This window comes from Podarcis raffonei, chromosome 6, assembly GCF_027172205.1.
Source record: "Podarcis raffonei isolate rPodRaf1 chromosome 6, rPodRaf1.pri, whole genome shotgun sequence".
Taxonomy (NCBI): Eukaryota; Metazoa; Chordata; class Lepidosauria; order Squamata; family Lacertidae; genus Podarcis; species Podarcis raffonei.
Window position 1 is genome coordinate 10944472 of NC_070607.1, and position 17142 is coordinate 10961613.

The following is a 17142-nucleotide window of genomic DNA, read 5'->3' on the forward strand; positions in this document are numbered from 1 at the left end:
GAAACGCCGTTTACCTTCCCACCGGAGTGGTACCTATTTATCTACTTGCACTTTGATGTGCTTTCGAACTGCTAGGTTGGCAGGAGCAGAGACCGAGCAACGGGAGCTCACCCCGTTGTGGGGATTCGAACCGCCGACCTTCTGATCGGCAAGTCCTAGGCTCTGTGTTTTAACCCACAGTGCCACTCGCATCCCTTGCGTAATAGATGTCCTTATGTTAAGACTGGTTGATGTTGCCATGATTGGTGGTATTTTTTTAGTGTTTTATCAACTGACCCTTATTATGGTCAGCGGGGGGTGTAAGCAACGCTAGCATTTTCATCAATTTTTGAGACTTACTCTTTAAAGAGAGGGTTGAATTCATGAGAGAGACAACATCGATTTCAAAAAGGAGTGGGAACCATTTATAAACTATAATGGACGCTTGGGTTGCGAACGTGATCCATGTGGGATGCACGTTCGCAATCCGTAGCAGCGCATCTGCGCACACGCAGGTTGCGATTCAGCGCTTTTGGGCATGCGCAAAGCGCAATTTAGCGCTTCTGCGCATGCGCGACCGCCGAAACCTGGAAGTAACCTGTTCCGGTACTTCTGGGTTTCGGCGGGTGCGTAACCCAAAAAAACGCAACCTGAAGCGACTGTAACCCGAGGTATGACTGTATATAAAAAGACAGTACAACGATTTGGACTCACTGGCAGGTTTTGACTAAAATTTCACAACTATATAAGAGGTAAAAACCAGCAGGGTATAGAATTTGTTTAATAAATCAATACGGAAATACGGGGGAAGCCAAAGTCAGGGGGGGATAGGGATATACAAATTGTTCGATTAAGATTTGTGGAATCTTATATGCCACCGACCCCCCCCCCCTTCCCAGCCGCTTCTTGTTTCTCTCTCCTCCCATGGTAAAGAATCGCAGCCCCCTTCAGAGGAGTGTGGTAGCCTCTGGCTTTTGTCAGGAATGCCTGGAATGGCTGTTGCATGTGGTCATTTTTCACCTTAGGCCTTTCCTAATCTGCAGGCAAGAGGCTGGATAGAATGTGCTGAGTTTTAATATATTTTCCGGACCGACTAGAGTTTAATTTGCGAATCCCCCCATATTCTATCAAAACAGTGTCGGGAAATCCAGTTCGCTTATGCCAATGCGACTTTTAGTCTAGCTTCTCAATTTTTATTTTTATTTTGTAAATTTAAAGTTTAACGTGTGATTTCCACGTATAATTCTTGGTCATGATCGCAAACCATCCAATTCAGTTTGTCTAATCCTACACAACTACAAATTTCAGATTATAATGCTTTAAAAAAGAAAGAAAGAACCGGACCCGCCTCAAAGAGCTAAATGCGACAGCAACATGCAAGTGTGTGCGAACGGGAATAACTGTATAAATATCTGTCATCCCATAAGGAGAAGCGCACTTGGCCCAGGGTTCCTGATAGTACGGAGGAGCCCCTTGTGTGTTTTCACTAGCACTGATCGGTGATTTTAAAGATGCACTTGGTGTGTGCGGTCAGATGGCATGTCCAAGGCATTATTGCCAGCAGCAAATTATTATTATTATTAATAATAATAATAATAATAATAATAATAATAATAATAATTTATTATTTGTACCCTGCCCATCTGGCTCTGTTTCCCCAGCCACTCTAGGCGGCTTCCAACAAAGATTAAAAATACAGTGGTAGCTCGGGTTACATATGCTTCAGGTTACATACGCCTCAGGTTACAGACTCCGCTAACCCAGATATAGTACCTCAGGTTAAGAACTTTGCTTCAGGATGAGAACAGAAATTGTGCAGTGGCAGCAGGAGGCCCCATTAGCTAAAGTGGTGCTTCAGGTTAAGAACAGTTTCAGGTTAAGAACGGACCTCCAGAACAAATTAAGTTCTTAACCCAAGGTACCACTGTACATTAAAATGTCACATATTAAAACCTTCCCTAAACAGGGCTGCCTTCAGATGTCTTCTAAAAGTCAGATAGTTGTTTATTTCCTCGACATCTGATGGGAGGGTGTTCCACAGGGTGGGCACCACTACCAAAAAGGCCCTCTGTCTGGTTCCCTGTAGCTTTGCTTCTCGCAGTGAGGGAACCGCCAGAAGGCCCTCGGAGCTGGACCTCAGTGTCCGGGCTGAACGATGGGGGTGAAGATGCTTCTTCAGGTATACAGGACCGAGGCTGTTTAAGGCTTTAAAGGTCAGCACCAACACTTTGAATTGTGCTCAGAAACATACTGGGAGCCAATGCAGGTCTTTCAGGACTGGTATTATATGGTCTCAGTGGCTGCTCCCAGTCACCAGTCTAGTGACTGTCACATTCTGGATTAGTTGTAGTTTCTGGGTCACCTTCAAAGGTAGCCCCACGTGGAGCGCATTGCAGTAGTCCAAGCAGGAGATAACTAGAGCATGCACCACTCTGGCGAGACAGTCCGCAGGCAGGTAGGGTCTCAGCCTGCGTACCAGGTGGAGCTGGTAGACAGCTGAAGAACTTCACCGCCTTCACTGGTTCCTGCTCTCTCCTCATGCTCCCAGTGAACTTTTTCCTTTTCTTTCTTTGAGGGTGCATGTGATCTAGAACTGATGAGGGACCTTCTCCTTTGTCACCCTGCCCCCCCCCCAAATACTCCTGGCGGGAACAAATGGTTCTGCGAGCCCTAGGGTTACTTCGCCAGCATCTCTGCTTTGCTCTCCAAACTGGGTAAGGCTGGCAAAGATCCGACCCTGGGCCTAAAGCGATGGAGTAATCGGCTACCCACGTTTCTCACGAGGGAAAAAGAAATCAGAAATAGGCTGGGGAAAGCTGCATTGCCTTACATTCTTGTGGCCTTTTTAAGCCGCACAAACCTAGGTTAGATACGAAACCCCATGGGCACCTTGGCTGTTCTCCACAAGCCACTATCCTAATACAGTGGTACCTCAGGTTACATACGCTTCAGGTTACATACGCTTCAGGTTACAGACTCCGCTAACCCAGAAATAGCGTTCCAGGTTAAGAACTTTGCTTCAGGATGAGAACAGAAATTGTGCTCCGGCGGCACAGCAGCAGGAGGCCCCATTAGCTAAAGTGGTGCTTCAGGTTAAGAACAGTTTCAGGTTAAGTGCGGACCTCTGGAACGAATTAAGTACTTAACCTGAGGTACCACTGTAGATGCATTCTCTGTGGAGAGATTCACATGGTTTCACATCCCAAAAGTGTTCAGTAAAGAGGCTGGAAGATTACCCACTCACTCGGTGAAAACTGATCTTGAGGAAAGGTCTCTAGCAGGGGCCTGCAACCAGGGAGGTGGGACCAATTCGGATGGTCCGCCCCCGCCACTTAATGGATCCAAATGGTTTCCAGAGAGTGGTAGGGGATGCTTTATCCCATGTTGATGGCCTTTCAGCTGATTCCCTGGTGGCCCGCTGGAATGCGGAGTTAACCAGGGCTATTGACTGTTTGGCTCCGAAGCGCCCTCTCCGATTGCATGGAGCCCGGACAGCCCCGTGGTTTTCCACGGATCTGAGGGCAATGAAACAATCGTTGAGACGGCTAGAGCGCCGGTGGCGGATAACTCATTCCGAATCTGACCGGACACAGGTTAGAGCTCAACGTCGAGCCTACCAAGTGGCGATAGCGACGGCGAAGAAGAATTTCTTCACCGCCTCTATTGCATCTGCAGAAAACAGCAGCAGGAGACTTTTTCAGGTGGTTCACAATTTAGCGGAACCACCTGCAACATCGGGGCCCAGTATGGGCCACATGTTCTCCTGCAATGATTTTGCAAAGTTTTTTGCAGATAAAATCGCTCAGATTCGGGAAGAAGTAGACTCCACCATGGGAGCAGGGCCGGGGCGGGAGAGTGCTAGAGTTCTGTCTAGTCAAGTTGAGTGGGATCAATTCCAATCTGTTACCTCCGAGGATGTGGACAGGCTGCTTGGACGAGTGAGACCAACCACCTGTCTCCTGGATCCTTGCCCATCCTGGCTTATAAAAGCTAGCCGGGAAGGACTGGGCGATGGGCTTCGTGGGGTGGTGAATGCTTCCCTCCGTGAGGGAGCCTTCCCAGACCCGCTGAAAGAGGCGGTTATTAAACCGCTTCTTAAAAAAACATCTTTAGATGCGGCCACGATGGCCAACTATCGCCCAGTCTCAAATCTTCCATTCTTGGGCAAGGTGATTGAGCGAGCGGTTGCCGAACAACTCCAGGCACGCCTGGAAGAAGCGGACCATTTGGATCCCTTCCAGTCGGGATTCAGGCCTCATCATGGGACTGAAACTGCCTTGGTCGCACTGGTTGATGATCTCCGGCGGGCTAGAGACAAAGGTGAGAGCTGTTTCCTAGTTCTGCTGGATCTCTCAGCGGCGTTTGATACCATTGACCATAACATCCTTCTGGACCGTCTTGAGGGGCTGGGAGCTGGGGGCACTGTCATACAGTGGTTCCGCTCCTTCCTCCTGGGCCGTGTTCAGAAAGTGGTGGTGGGGGATGAGTGTTCAGACCCCTGGGCTCTCACTTGTGGGGTGCCTCAGGGTTCTGTCCTCTCCCCCATGCTTTTCAACATTTACATGCAGCCGCTGGGAGAGATCATCAGGAGGTTTGGGCTGGGTGTTCATCAGTATGCGGATGATACCCAGCTCTACCTCTCTTTTAAATCAGAACCAGTGAGGGCGGTGAAGGTCCTGTGTGAGTGTCTGGAGGCGGTTGGAGGATGGATGGCGGCTAACAGATTGAGGTTGAATCCTGACAAGACAGAAGTACTGTTTTTGGGGGACAGGAGGCGGGCAGGTGTGGAGGATTCCCTGGTCCTGAATGGGGTAACTGTGCCCCTGAAGGACCAGGTGCGCAGCCTGGGAGTCATTTTGGACTCACAGCTGTCCATGGAGGCACAGGTCAAATCTGTGTCCAGGGCAGCTGTTTACCAGCTCCATCTGGTACGTAGGCTGAGACCCTATCTGCCTGCGGACTGTCTCGCCAGAGTGGTGCATGCTCTGGTTATCTCCCGCTTGGATTACTGCAATGCGCTCTACGTGGGGCTACCTTTGAAGGTGACTCGGAAACTACAACTAATCCAGAATGCAGCAGCTAGACTGGTGACTGGGGGCAGCCGCCGAGACCATATAACACCGGTCTTGAAAGACCTACATTGGCTCCCAGTACGTTTCCGAGCACAATTCAAAGTGTTGGTGCTGACCTTTAAAGCCCTAAACGGCCTCGGTCCAGTATACCTGAAGGAGCGTCTCCACCCCCATCATTCTGCCCGGACGCTGAGGTCTAGCGCCGAGGGCCTTCTGGCGGTTCCCTCATTGCGAGAAGCAAAGCTACAGGGAACCAGGCAGAGGGCCTTCTCGGTAGTGGCGCCCGCCCTGTGGAATGCCCTTCCAGCAGATGTCAAAGAGATAAACAACTACCTGACATTCAGAAGACATCTTAAGGCAGCCCTGTTCAGGGAAGTTTTTAACGTGTGATATTTTACTGTATTTTTGGTTTTTATGGAAGCCGCCCAGAGTGGCTGGGGAGGCCCAGCCAGATGGGCGGGGTATAAATAATAAATTATTATTATTATTATTATTATTATTATTATTATTTAAGACAAAAAGAGCCACTTGGACCAGTTTCCGAAGAAAAGAAAAACTGGGAGCCGCGAAACAAGCCAAATGTAAATAACCACACATTCTCCCCCTTCCCCCATTCTCTCTCTTTTCCCTGAGTCTGTTTCAGATAGCAAAGAGGGGTATGGTACCTCTCAAATCCATTTTTTGCAAAGCACCATGTGCAAAGATGGCATTATACAAATTAATACATAGAAAAGTGTCTGTCCCTCCCTGCAGTTCAACTCCCTCTCTTTTTACTAACAGCACATATCCATTCCTTCTGCTGGTGCAACATTCTCATCATTTCTACATTTATAAACCAGTGCCAGAGAAACTGGGTGAAAGGAAGGTGAGAGGGAAGAGATATGAATATTTATGTGTGTATATGTATACATACGTACACCTACACAATTACAGGTTTGAAGCCAACTTAAAATAAAAAGAGCTGGTAAGCAAAGGAATCTGTGGTGCTTTCCATGGGACATGTCAGCTAATACTCTTCCCTTTCTTCTTCATTTGCTTGTCTCTGCAGCAAATCTCGAGGGGGAAGAAGGGCAGGAATTGCATAGGCACGAGAGAACGGGGAAATCCTGCATGCAGGATTTTGGTGCCTAACAGCCCCCCCTCCCTCCAGTTGCTCTCGTGCTCCCCCGCCTCTCCTGCTGGCTACCTCTGGACCCCCTCCTCGTCCCTGATGTAATTCACCCTTCCTCCCTGACCATTTTGTGGTTCACCTCAGGTGCTCTCCCTCAACTCTGCGGCCACTCAGAAGCAAGGCATGGAAAAGGATCCCGAAGCACCACCGCCACCCCTCACACACACACACACAAACCCTGAGGAGAGCGTGGCCTGGGTGGGCGGCTCTCGACGTCAAGCGGCGCAGCGCACGGGGCCTGAGGGCGGGCGGGCTGCCGCGACGGCGAAAGGGAGCGCACCTGCGTGCGGACGCGCCTGTGTGTGGCAGGTGCCGGTGGTGGCAGTGGCAGCAGTGTCCACCTGAGGGGAGAACCGCCGCTGCGCCCTGGCGCGCCTTCCGGCCGCCACCCTCCTCTGCGGGTTGCCGACCCCTGGTCTCCTGAGTGGCCTGTTTTATCTTTTGTCTGTCCTATCCCAAGGGACACGGGTGGTGCTATGGATTAAACCACAGAGCGTAGGACTTGCCGATCAGAAGGTCGGCGGTTCGAATCCCCACAACGGGGTGAGCTCCCGTTGCTCGGTCCCTGCTCCTGCCAACCTAGCAGTTTGAAAGCATGCCAGTGCAAGTAGATAAATAGGTACCGCTCCGGCGGGAAGGTAAACGTTTCTATGCGCTGCTCTGCTTCGCCAGAAGTGGCTTAGTCATGCTGGCCACATGACCCGGAAGCTGTATGTCGGCTCCCTCAGCCAATAAAGCGAGATGAGCGCCGCAACCCCAGAGGAGGCCACGACTGGACCTAATGGTCAGGGGTCCCTTTACCTTTACCTTTATCCCAAGTGTTTCACCTCATACCTTGGTAAATTCCCCCTTTTTGAACTCCCAAGGGCTTTGAAGCCTGGAGGATGTTAGATGGGAAGATCTTGTTGTTCTGTGCATTTGAACCCCTGGATGCAAGAATTTAAATATTTATCAGGATCCTGAATAGCTGACGCCCAAGCATACTTTTGTACCTTTTTGCTGTTTATATTTCTTTACTCACCTTCCAACTCTTGCCTCTTCTGGAAGACAAAAAGGTTGCCTCCGTTTTGTGACACGTTTTGTTGGTCCTAATAAAATATATTATGCTACTTTGGATTATTTCTGCCCCCCTTACGGGCCAGCATGTTTCCCTTTGCTCATTGCTCCTGCTTTGTGGCTCTTAGATGTTCTGAGAACTTGAGTTAGGGCCCCTGTCTTCCCCCACAGCCTTATCTTGGATGGCAAAAGGGTAGAGTTTCTGCTTTTTAAAAATAGCCTCTGTGGAAAATAAAGGAGATGCTGAAGACAAAGGTCAGTTTGGAGAGGTTGGGGGACTCCCATCCACTCCCCCTGGCCCAAATTTTATATGAATATTATATAACCACCCTGGATGTGTGTATGAGTTTGTTATGCTTGTGTAAACTATAGAGGTAGAAGCAGTGTGCATTAAACTGATGAATTCTGTCACATGTGACCTTTTGAAAACAGGATCTTCCTGATTCTATGATCTGATGTTGGCACCAGGCCTATGTCCTTCTGTGACATTGTTGACAAGGAAATCCAGCTTTCTATCACATTGCCATTCCCTGTTCCTGCCCCGAAATGATCAATATATGCCCCTCTCTTGGCAGTTTGCAAATGCAGAATTCTATACTGGTCCCCTGCCTGGAGCAAGCCTGACCCATGGAGCGATTGTCTGGATAAATAAGGGTCGTAGAGATGACATGAAGCAGTTTCCCATGGCGCAAGACCCTTTAGGAGATAGTTACACTCGGACAAGTCTTTGTAAATGTGCTTCTCAGCAGCCCAATGGCCACTTAAGGCCGGTATCTGGCTTGAGGACATGCCAGTGGCTAACCAAGCCAGAAAACAGAACTGCCGACTCAGGATTTAACCGGGAGGCATCAACATTTTTATTAAAGATAAAATACAACATTTAAGAGTTTGCATTGTGGTTACAGAAGTGGATGTTTTTTAGAAATGGTACAGATCTGTAACTAATAAAGAAAATGAAGATCTACTTGAGCATCTGGGTGAGCCCATGGGAATGAAATGCAAAATAAACTTGAGATAAAACAAAAGCTATGCAGTTTGCGAAGCTGGTGTTACAAATATAGGAAGCAAGCAGCCGACTGAACCACGTCCGTCGTTGATTAAATAATTTGCTCTACTTGGTCCAAAGTGCAGAAATGCAGTGGGGAGAATAATTCTCAGTCTGTGCTTCTGTCTGGCTTTTCATACTTCTGTTCTGGTTAAAGGAAGAGCTGTCATGGTTGGGCAATGCTTCCATCACCAATGGAGGAGCTGCCTCCAGCTATCGCAATGGCCCTTACGTTTCCTGATAGGAATGTCTCACCCCTGACTTCATACTGTGTGTTTGGACCTTCCCAACACCTGGGTATCTTGACTGATTCACACGTCCTTCCTTGACACCATCTTCTGTCATGGTTCTGACACCGTGAAATAATCTATGTCTCATCTGCAGTATTGCTATTCCTTAAGAATTGATGTTGTTGTTTAGTCGTTTAGTCGTGTCCGACTCTTCGTGACCCCATGGACCAGAGCACGCCAGGCACTCCTGTCTTCCACTGCCTCCCGCAGTTTGGTCAAACTCATGCTGGTAGCTTCGAGAACACTGTCCAACCATCTCGTCCTCTGTCGTCCCCTTCTCCTTGTGCCCTCCATCTTTCCCAACATCAGGGACTTTTCCAGGGAGTCTTCTCTTCTCATGAGGTGGCCAAAGTATTGGAGCCTCAGCTTCAGGATCTGTCCTTCCAGTGAGCACTCAGGGCTGATTTCCTTCAGAATGGATAGGTTTGATCTTCTTGCAGTCCATGGGACTCTCAAGAGTCTCCTCCAACACCATAATTCAAAAGCATCAATTCTTCGGCGATCAGCCTTCTTTATGGACTGATGTACACCAAGGAAAAAGGTTTCCTATTGCTAAGCAAGGACCCTCTCCTCATCAGTGATGGAGTCTACTCAGGGCTCAACCACACTAACCTTCGCTCTGCACAGCTATGGGCAAAGGGCAAGGGCTTTCTAGGTCTGTGTTTGAGTCCTTCCTTCCTTCCTTTCTTTTTGCCCCAGTGCTCTCCCTTTAAAATACTGCTCTTTACTGCGGAATTGGAACAAATGGCAATCTGCAGACAACTCAAATTGCTCCAATTCAGTGGTAAATGTCGGGTTTTCCTGAAGAAAGCACCAGGGCAAAAACAACTAGTGTTAAAACATGGACTGGAGAAGCATGAGCCTGTGGCTAGAAAGGCTACGTGTGGATGAGCCCTTAGTCTTCAGCAGGTCTTTCTCAGCAGCTGTGAATCATGTACGAAAACAATCCTTGCTTTATTCTCCTGTATAAAACAGTTATTGTAAAGCTGCTTGTGCAATAATTTTCCATCATAGGCTCGGATTTCACTCTGGACTTGCAGGTGCATAGAGGCTCCGTCACACAATCTGAGATCTTCATGCAGAGGACATACTGAAGTCTTAAAATCTTTCAGGGGTCACCTGTGACTCCCCGTTATCATACCACCGGAGGATGTCTCAGGATCCTGAATGAAACTACAGTGGTACCTCGGTTTACTAACTTAATTCGTTTCAGAAGTCTGTTCTTAAACCGAAACTGTTCTTAGACCGAGGTAAAGTTCTCAAACCAAGACACTATTTCCGGTTTTGAGGAAATCGTTCTTAAACCGGACTGTTCTTAAACCGAGGCACCACTGTATTTGATGGTTTTAGGACGAAAGTAACCCTGCCTTGTCAGTCTTGTCCTGCTGTAGTTCATTCAGATGTCAAAGAGATAAACAACTATATGACATTTAGAAAACATCTGAAGGCAGCCCTGTTTAGGGAAGTTTTTAATGACTAATGTTTTAATGTATTTTTAACCTTCTGTTGGAAGCCGCCCAGAGTGGCTGGGGAAACCCAACCAGATGGGCGGGGTAGAAATAATATATTATTATTATTATTAATGTTGTTGTTGTTGTTGTTGTTATTCCCATGGAGCTGGCCTCAGGAATTCTGTGGAGGGCTGTACTTCATGCCAAATGTGCCCCTGAGGATCGTGCTTCATGTTAATTCTGAGACAGCGAGTTTGTGCCATCATCCTTTTGTACTTCTCTGTTTTGTACAAGTCACAAGTGGCTCAGAAACGATGCGTTCTATCATATGTGGTGGAGCTGTAAAAGGGTAAAAGTGTGATGGGTAATAATTCACAATGAACTGAAAAAAATGTTTAAAAGCACCCACCCCCCCAAAAAAAACAACCCAGAGTCCTTTCTGTTGGGGATAATTCAGGATGAAATTCCCAGGTGTCAAAAAAGGTTATTTATGTATGCCACTACTGCGTCCCGTGTTTTGTTAGCCCAAAAATGGAAAACAAGCAAAGTCCCAACTAAAGAAGAATGCCAACTGAAATTGATGGAATATGTGCAGCTTGCAGACCTAACATGTAGAATAAGAGAACAAGAAGAACATATGTTTAAAGAATGTTTATTAAATGTTTATTAAATATATGGAGGGAAATTGTATTTGAAAACGTGGGCAGCGTTAAGATAAATCCAGCAGTGTAAATAAGTTTTGATGGGTGCAATAATAGAATACTGAATGGTTTAGTTTATGTAAAATATTCAGCGATTTATGTTGTGCAAAATGAACCATGGAAAGAGAGGAAGGGAAGTCGTTGATATTTTAAGGTTGTTTAAGTGAATATTAGGACGTGGGTGGCGCTGTGGGTTAAACCACAGAGCCTAGGGCTTGCCGATCAGAAGGTCGGCGGTTTGAATCCTCGCGGCAGGGTGAGCTCCCGTTGCTCGGTCCCAGCTCCTGCCAACCTAGCAGTTCGAAAGCACATCAAAGTGCAAGTAGATAAATAGGTACCGCTCCAGCAGGAAGGTAAACGGCGTTTCCGTGCACTGCTCTGGTTCGCCAGAAGTGGCTTAGTCATGCTGGCCACATGACCCGGAAGCTGTACGCTGGCTCCCTCGGCCAATAAAGCGAGATGAGCGCCCCAACCCCAGAGTCGTCTGTGACTGCACCTAATGGTCAGGGGTCCCTTTACCTTTACCGTTAAGTGAATATTCTAAAATGTAAAACAGAAAGAAAAGGTGTCTTCCTCAACAGGCAGACAGCTGGCCAGGCCTGCGGAGGCTCCTTGCTGGGGTATCCCCTCCAAGCACATTGCACCTTCCGCTGACGCTGCCCTTGTCCGTGGCCCACCTGTCTGGCCCCCTTATGAGGTTGCTTGTGCATACCAGGGTCCACACAAAGTGCCCCTAGGAAACATGGTAGCTGTGACCTGGGGGCTACCTTGCGCATGAAATAAGCCTCTGGGGGTGGCAGGCCAAGGGGTGGGTTCCTGTGCTGCACAAATAGCTTGGAGACGCAGCTGAGGGGCCTCCTTCCTGTTGTGCTTTTTCTCCCCACAGTACGAGTTCAAAGCCAAAAGTATAAAGAAGAAGAAGGTCACTCTCATGGTGTCCGTGGACGGCGTGAAGGTGCTGCTGAAGAAAAAGAAGAAGAAGAAGGTGAGCTCCCGGTTCCCCGGGCTGCAATAAGCTCTGGGCCCCGTCTGTGCAATTCCTCCCTTAGGCTGGATGGAAGGCGATTTCGTTGACTTTCATGAGGCGGCCACTGTCCTTTCTGGCTCCGTGAGGTAAAAGAGAGCCGTCTCTTTCCCCCATATTTGCTCGGGACACTTTTCTGCTCAGCAGGATGCAACCTGGGTGGCAAGGTTTCTTTTTGTCTCTGCCGGACAGGCCCTTACCAGAATTGGTCAAATCAAATGTTACAGAGGGGCATGGCCCAATCTTACAGGCAGCAGTGGCAGTGGTGGGGGACGGGGACGGACGGACAGACAGACAAAACAGAGGACGCTTCTTTCTCTCCTTAGTGGGCCCTGTCCCTGCTGCTGTTGCCATGAGGAGAATGAGCAGTGAGCCTGCATTTTCAAATGCACAACAGAATTTCTTATTGCGTTGAGGGGGAAATGAAGGAGAGAAGGGATCTTGTGGGAGGTACAAAAAGGTGTTTTGAAATGCAGTCTCGTGCTTCCTATGGCGGGGCGGGGGGAGACCAAGGGGAGAAAGAAGCTTCCTTCTCCTCTTTGCTCTCCTTCTACCCCACTGCCACTGCTTCCGGGTGCACAAAAAAGGGACGTGGGTGGCGCTGTGGGTTAAACCACAGAGCCTAGGACTTGTCGATCAGAAGGTTGGCGGTTCGAATCCCCACGACGGGGTGAGTGCCCGTTGCTCGGTCCCTGCTCCTGCCAACCTAGCAGTTCAAAAGCACGCCAGTGCAAGTAGATAAATAGGTATCCCTCCGGCGGGAAGGTAAACGGTGTTTCCGTGCGCTGCTCTGGTTCGCCAGAAGCGGCTTAGTCATGCTGGCCATATGACCCGGAAGCTGTACGCTGGCTCCCTCGGCCAATAAAGCGAGATGAGCGCCGCAACCCCAGAGTCAGCCACGACTGGACCTAATGGTCAGGGATCCCTTTATCTTTACCTTTACAGCTTATAGGCCTTGTTTTGCTGTGTGCTCCTCTTACCCGAGTAGAACCTAAGCCTTGCCCATCAGCTGGCTAGCGCTGGCCATATTCTGCTGCATTGGCTGCAGGTGCCTCTTCCTTCCTGGCAAAAGGCACCTGCAGCCAATGCAGAGTCAAATCTCATCCCGCCCACCCTGCGGGTTGCAGGTGACATCCGCTGATGCCAGCTCACCTGAAGGATGATGGGCGCACCAGACCTTCCTTGTGAGCTTTGTAATAACTCTGCCACTCAGTAAGGCATCTGTCTTGCTTATACGCAGCTCTCTTTTGCAGAAGAAAGAGTGGGACTGGGATGAGAGCAAACTGCTGGTGATGCACGACCCAATCTACAGGTGAGATCTCGAGAGCAAGGAAGGAGTGTCGGCTTGTAGCACACTTAACTTGGGTCGGTCTGTGTCTGGCCAAAGGAAATCTACAGTTGGACCTCTGGCCGCTGCTGGCAGGTTAATGAAAGGGGAAGCAGAGCCTTGTCTCAGGAAGAAGGGAACCTCTACTGCAGATGAGGCACAAGGGGAGGATGGGCTGGGTCGCTTTAAAAGCAAAAAAACCCCACATAAAATGGAAAAGGACATGGTCTTGCTTGTCACTATTCACAAGAGCCAGTTGATGCCCCCTGCAGGTTGACAGCAGGTGGACTTTTCTGGGTGAGGGATCTCCTCGCCACTGAGCGTTCCCACATGAAGCCTGGTGTCCTTCATTAGTGCCTGATATCCTGTATGCAGAGGGATGCGGGTGGTGCTGTGGTCTACACCACTGAGCCTCTTGGGCTTGCCGATCGGAAAGTCGGCAGTTCGAATCCCCATGATGGAGTGAGCTCCCATTGCTCTGTCCCAGCTCCTGCCAACCTAGCAGTTTGAAAGCACGCCGGTGCAAGTAGATAAAGAGGTACCACTCCGGCGGGAAGGTAAACAGCATTTCCATGCACTCTGGTTTCCGTCATAGTGTCCCGTTGTGCCAGAAGTGGTTTAGTCATGCTGGCCACATGACCCGGAAAGCTGTCTGCGGACAAACGCTGGCTCCCTTGGCCTGAAAGTGAGATGAGTGCCGCAAGCCCGTTTTTGGCTTTGACTGGACTTAACCGTCCAGGAGTCCTTTACTTTTACCTTTTTATCTTTATGCAGGTAAAGGTAAAGGGACCCCTGACCGTTAGGTCCAGTCGTGGCTGACTCTGGGGTTGCGGCACTCATATTGCTTTATTGGCTGAGGGAGCCGGCGTACCACTCTGGAGGTCATGTGGCCAGCATGACTAAGCCGCTTCTGGTGAATCAGAGCAGCGCACAGAAACGCCATTTACCTTCCCGCCGGAGTGGTACCTATTTATCTACTTGCACTTTGAGGTGCTTTCAAACTGCTAGGTTGGCAGGAGCTGGGACCAAGCAACGGGAGCTCACCCCGTCGTGAGGATTTGAACCGCCAACCTTCTGATTAGCAAGTCCTAGGCTCTGTGGTTTAACCCACAACGCCACCTACGTCCCTTCTTTATGCAGAGCCCGCCCCAAATAACCATTCCAAGAGAGGAGTTCCCTACTTGCCCTTGTCCTGATTTCCTCTTATGCCCAGGTGAGAAGCTGTTATTGGACTCTCACCCACGGCAACCAGTATGGCCAGTGCCCAGGGGTGATGGGACTTGTGAGTCTCACCACACCTCGAGGGCCTCAGGCTCCCATCCCAGCCAAAGAGCATGGGAGCCTCTTTTGTGCATCTTGGGCACCTGTACAATTATTGTGCCGTTCCTGCAGGATATTCTACGTGTCCCACGATTCCCAGGACCTGAAGATCTTCAGCTACATTGCCAGGGATGGCTCCAGCAACGTCTTCCGCTGTAACGTTTTCAAGTCGAAGAAGAAGGTGAGCTCCAAGCTGGTCTGCTCTGGCCAGCAGCAGGCAAGCCTTGGGGTGGGGGCCTCTGAGTATCTCTCTTTGTGGGGCAGGATCCTGGTGTAAATGTGGAGATAGCACCTCTGGCAGAGCTTGCAGCTGGAGGCACAGTGTGGAACCTGAGACCTACTTAGATGGGGATTGTGAACAGGTTACAAGGAAGGCAATTTTCTCTCCCAGTTTGAAGCTAGTATGAGAAAAGACCACCTCTGGTGCCAAAGGTTTTTTCCCTTCTTCTACTCTTTCTTTCTGTTTTTACATGCTATGGCAGACTGAAACATCTGGAGGGCCCCCTCTGGACTTAAAAATTGGCTTCCCACGTAGATGCAAAGAGGTGGAGGGAATGTTCTTTCATATGTGGGGGACTTGTAAAAGGGTAGAAGAGTACTGGGAAATGATCCATAACGAATTGGGGAAAGAATTAAAAGTACTTTCCCCCCCAAAACAGAGTCCTTTCTGTTGGGGATAATTTAGACTGAAATTCCCAGGTGTCAAAACAGGTTATTTCTGTATGCCACTACTGCGGCCCATGTTTTGTTAGCCCCAAAATGGAAAACGAGTGAGGTCCCAACCAAAGAAGAATGGGAACTTAAGTTGACAGAATATGTGCAGCTTGCAGACTTAACCTATAGAATAAGAGAACAAGAAGAACATACATTTAGAGAAGATTGGAAAACGTTTATTGAATCTATGGGAAATAATTGTGTACAGCTGAAAACCCTGGCAGCATTAAGATAAAATCAACAGTGTAAACAAGTTTTGATTGACGTAATAACGGAACACTGAATGGTTTAGTTTATGTAAAATATGCAGGGTTTTATGATATGCAAAATGAAGCATGGAAAGAGAAGTAGGAAAGTCATTGATATCTTAAGGATGTCTAATGAGTATTTTAAATTGTAAAACGGAAAATTTAATAAAAAATATATAAAAGAGAGAGAGGATGGGGGAGCTGGGCGCAGTTACTTGGGCACAAATGCCTTGCCTGGACTGCTTGAATGGTCAGGATCCTGTGTGGCGCTACCCCCCCGTTGGAGTTGCATCCTTGGGTTTCTCTCCAGTTCGCATCAGGACAGAGGTGGCAGGAGGTTCTTGATTTGGCAAAGGGTCCATTGTTCTTTGTGTCCCGGGAAGAACCTCTTTCCTTGTCTCTCTGCAGAGTCAGGCCATGCGCATTGTCCGAACTGTGGGGCAAGCGTTTGAGGTCTGCCACAAGCTGAGCCTGCAGCACACTCACCAGAACGCGGACGGCCAAGAGGACAGCCAGAGCGAGAAGGGCAGAGAAGACCCGGAGGCGCCAGGTGCGTGGGCGAGGGCAAAGAGGCTGCTGCTGGCACCCTCAGTCTGGATGTTCCTCCTCCTCGGACTAAGTCCTGAAGAGAATCACTCTCTTCTCAGAGCAACAGGGCTGCCAGAAACCACCGTGATGAGGAAAGTTGCACTTGGCAAAGTTTGAGAAACTCCCTCTCCCTCCGACGCCGAGTTGAGAGGGTGTACAGAGCAAACATCCGGCCCCATTCTGTCAGGGACTGGGCAGAGGAGGAATGGGTGGAGACTGCCTCCCTGGCCTGACCCTTCCAGAGAAGAAGAAGGCAGTTCAGAATTACAACAGGGGTTTGAGGGAGGTCACAGGTCAGGGGAAGATGAGGGGGAAAGTTGGGAAATAATGGGAGAGGAGGAGGAGGAAGAAGAAGAAGCACCAAAGGGGCAACAGTTGGTGGACTCAGTGTCTTTAGAAAGCATTCCAGACCACCCTCTCCCAGAACCTGGCAAGCCTTGAGAGTAGGAGAGCAAAGAGCTCAAAGGCAGAGGGCACTTGTCAGCGCCCATAGCTGTGACACATGAGAGAAGAAGGGGGGTGGACACTCACTCGGGGCAACACCATGATTCCAAGCGGCTCCATTCCCAAGCCTCTCTCTGTGAATATTGAATAAAAAGCAGTTGGTAAGAACTTTCCCTTCCCTTATCCATTCCTGGCGTCCTGCCATGGGGGTTGGGTCTTCTGCCGCCTGACGCATCCCCCCCACAACCCACTGCCTGCCCCTTGGCAAGCAGGCCACCAGAAGCCTCCACCAGCCCCCTTGACCCTTAGAGGAGAAGCTTGCGGACTTCCTTCCATTTTCTACCACGAGTTTTCAGGGATAATTCCCTCCTCCTCCACCCCGCCCTCACGGTGCCCTTTGTTTTCTCCTAGCATTGCCTGAAGCAGAGCCGGTTGTCGCCGCTGAGGAAACGGACATTGATGCCGTGGACTCTGGGCTGCCGGGGAGGCACCACCTGGAGTTCAACAGGGGAGTGACGGACCTTGATGCTGTCGGGGGAGAGCTGCCTGGCCTGCTTTGCACCAAGGTACATTCATCTCGAGGGACGCGGGTGGTGCTGTGGGTTAAACCAACAGACCTTAGGGCTTGCCGATCAGAAGGTCGCGGTTCAAATCCCTGCGACAGGGTGAGCTCCCGTTGTTCGGTCCCTGCTCCTGCCAACCTAGCAGTTGG

General features: G+C 49.5%; 1 protein-coding gene across 3 annotated transcripts in view; it reads left to right on the forward strand.

Annotated features, from left to right (window-relative positions):
- Window positions 1–17142, forward strand: part of NOS1AP (nitric oxide synthase 1 adaptor protein) — a 76241-nt gene that overhangs the window by 32806 nt on the left and 26293 nt on the right. For 2 of the 3 annotated variants that reach the window (XM_053391415.1, XM_053391413.1), the window contains exons 3-7: window positions 11652–11750; window positions 13043–13101; window positions 14509–14617; window positions 15807–15948; window positions 16842–16996. In XM_053391415.1, the coding sequence (XP_053247390.1) occupies window positions 11652–11750; window positions 13043–13101; window positions 14509–14617; window positions 15807–15948; window positions 16842–16996 (564 nt within the window). Of the gene's footprint in view, window positions 1–11651; window positions 11751–13029; window positions 13102–14508; window positions 14618–15806; window positions 15949–16841; window positions 16997–17142 lie in introns of those variants that run through there. The other variant, XM_053391414.1, reaches the window with a different exon arrangement.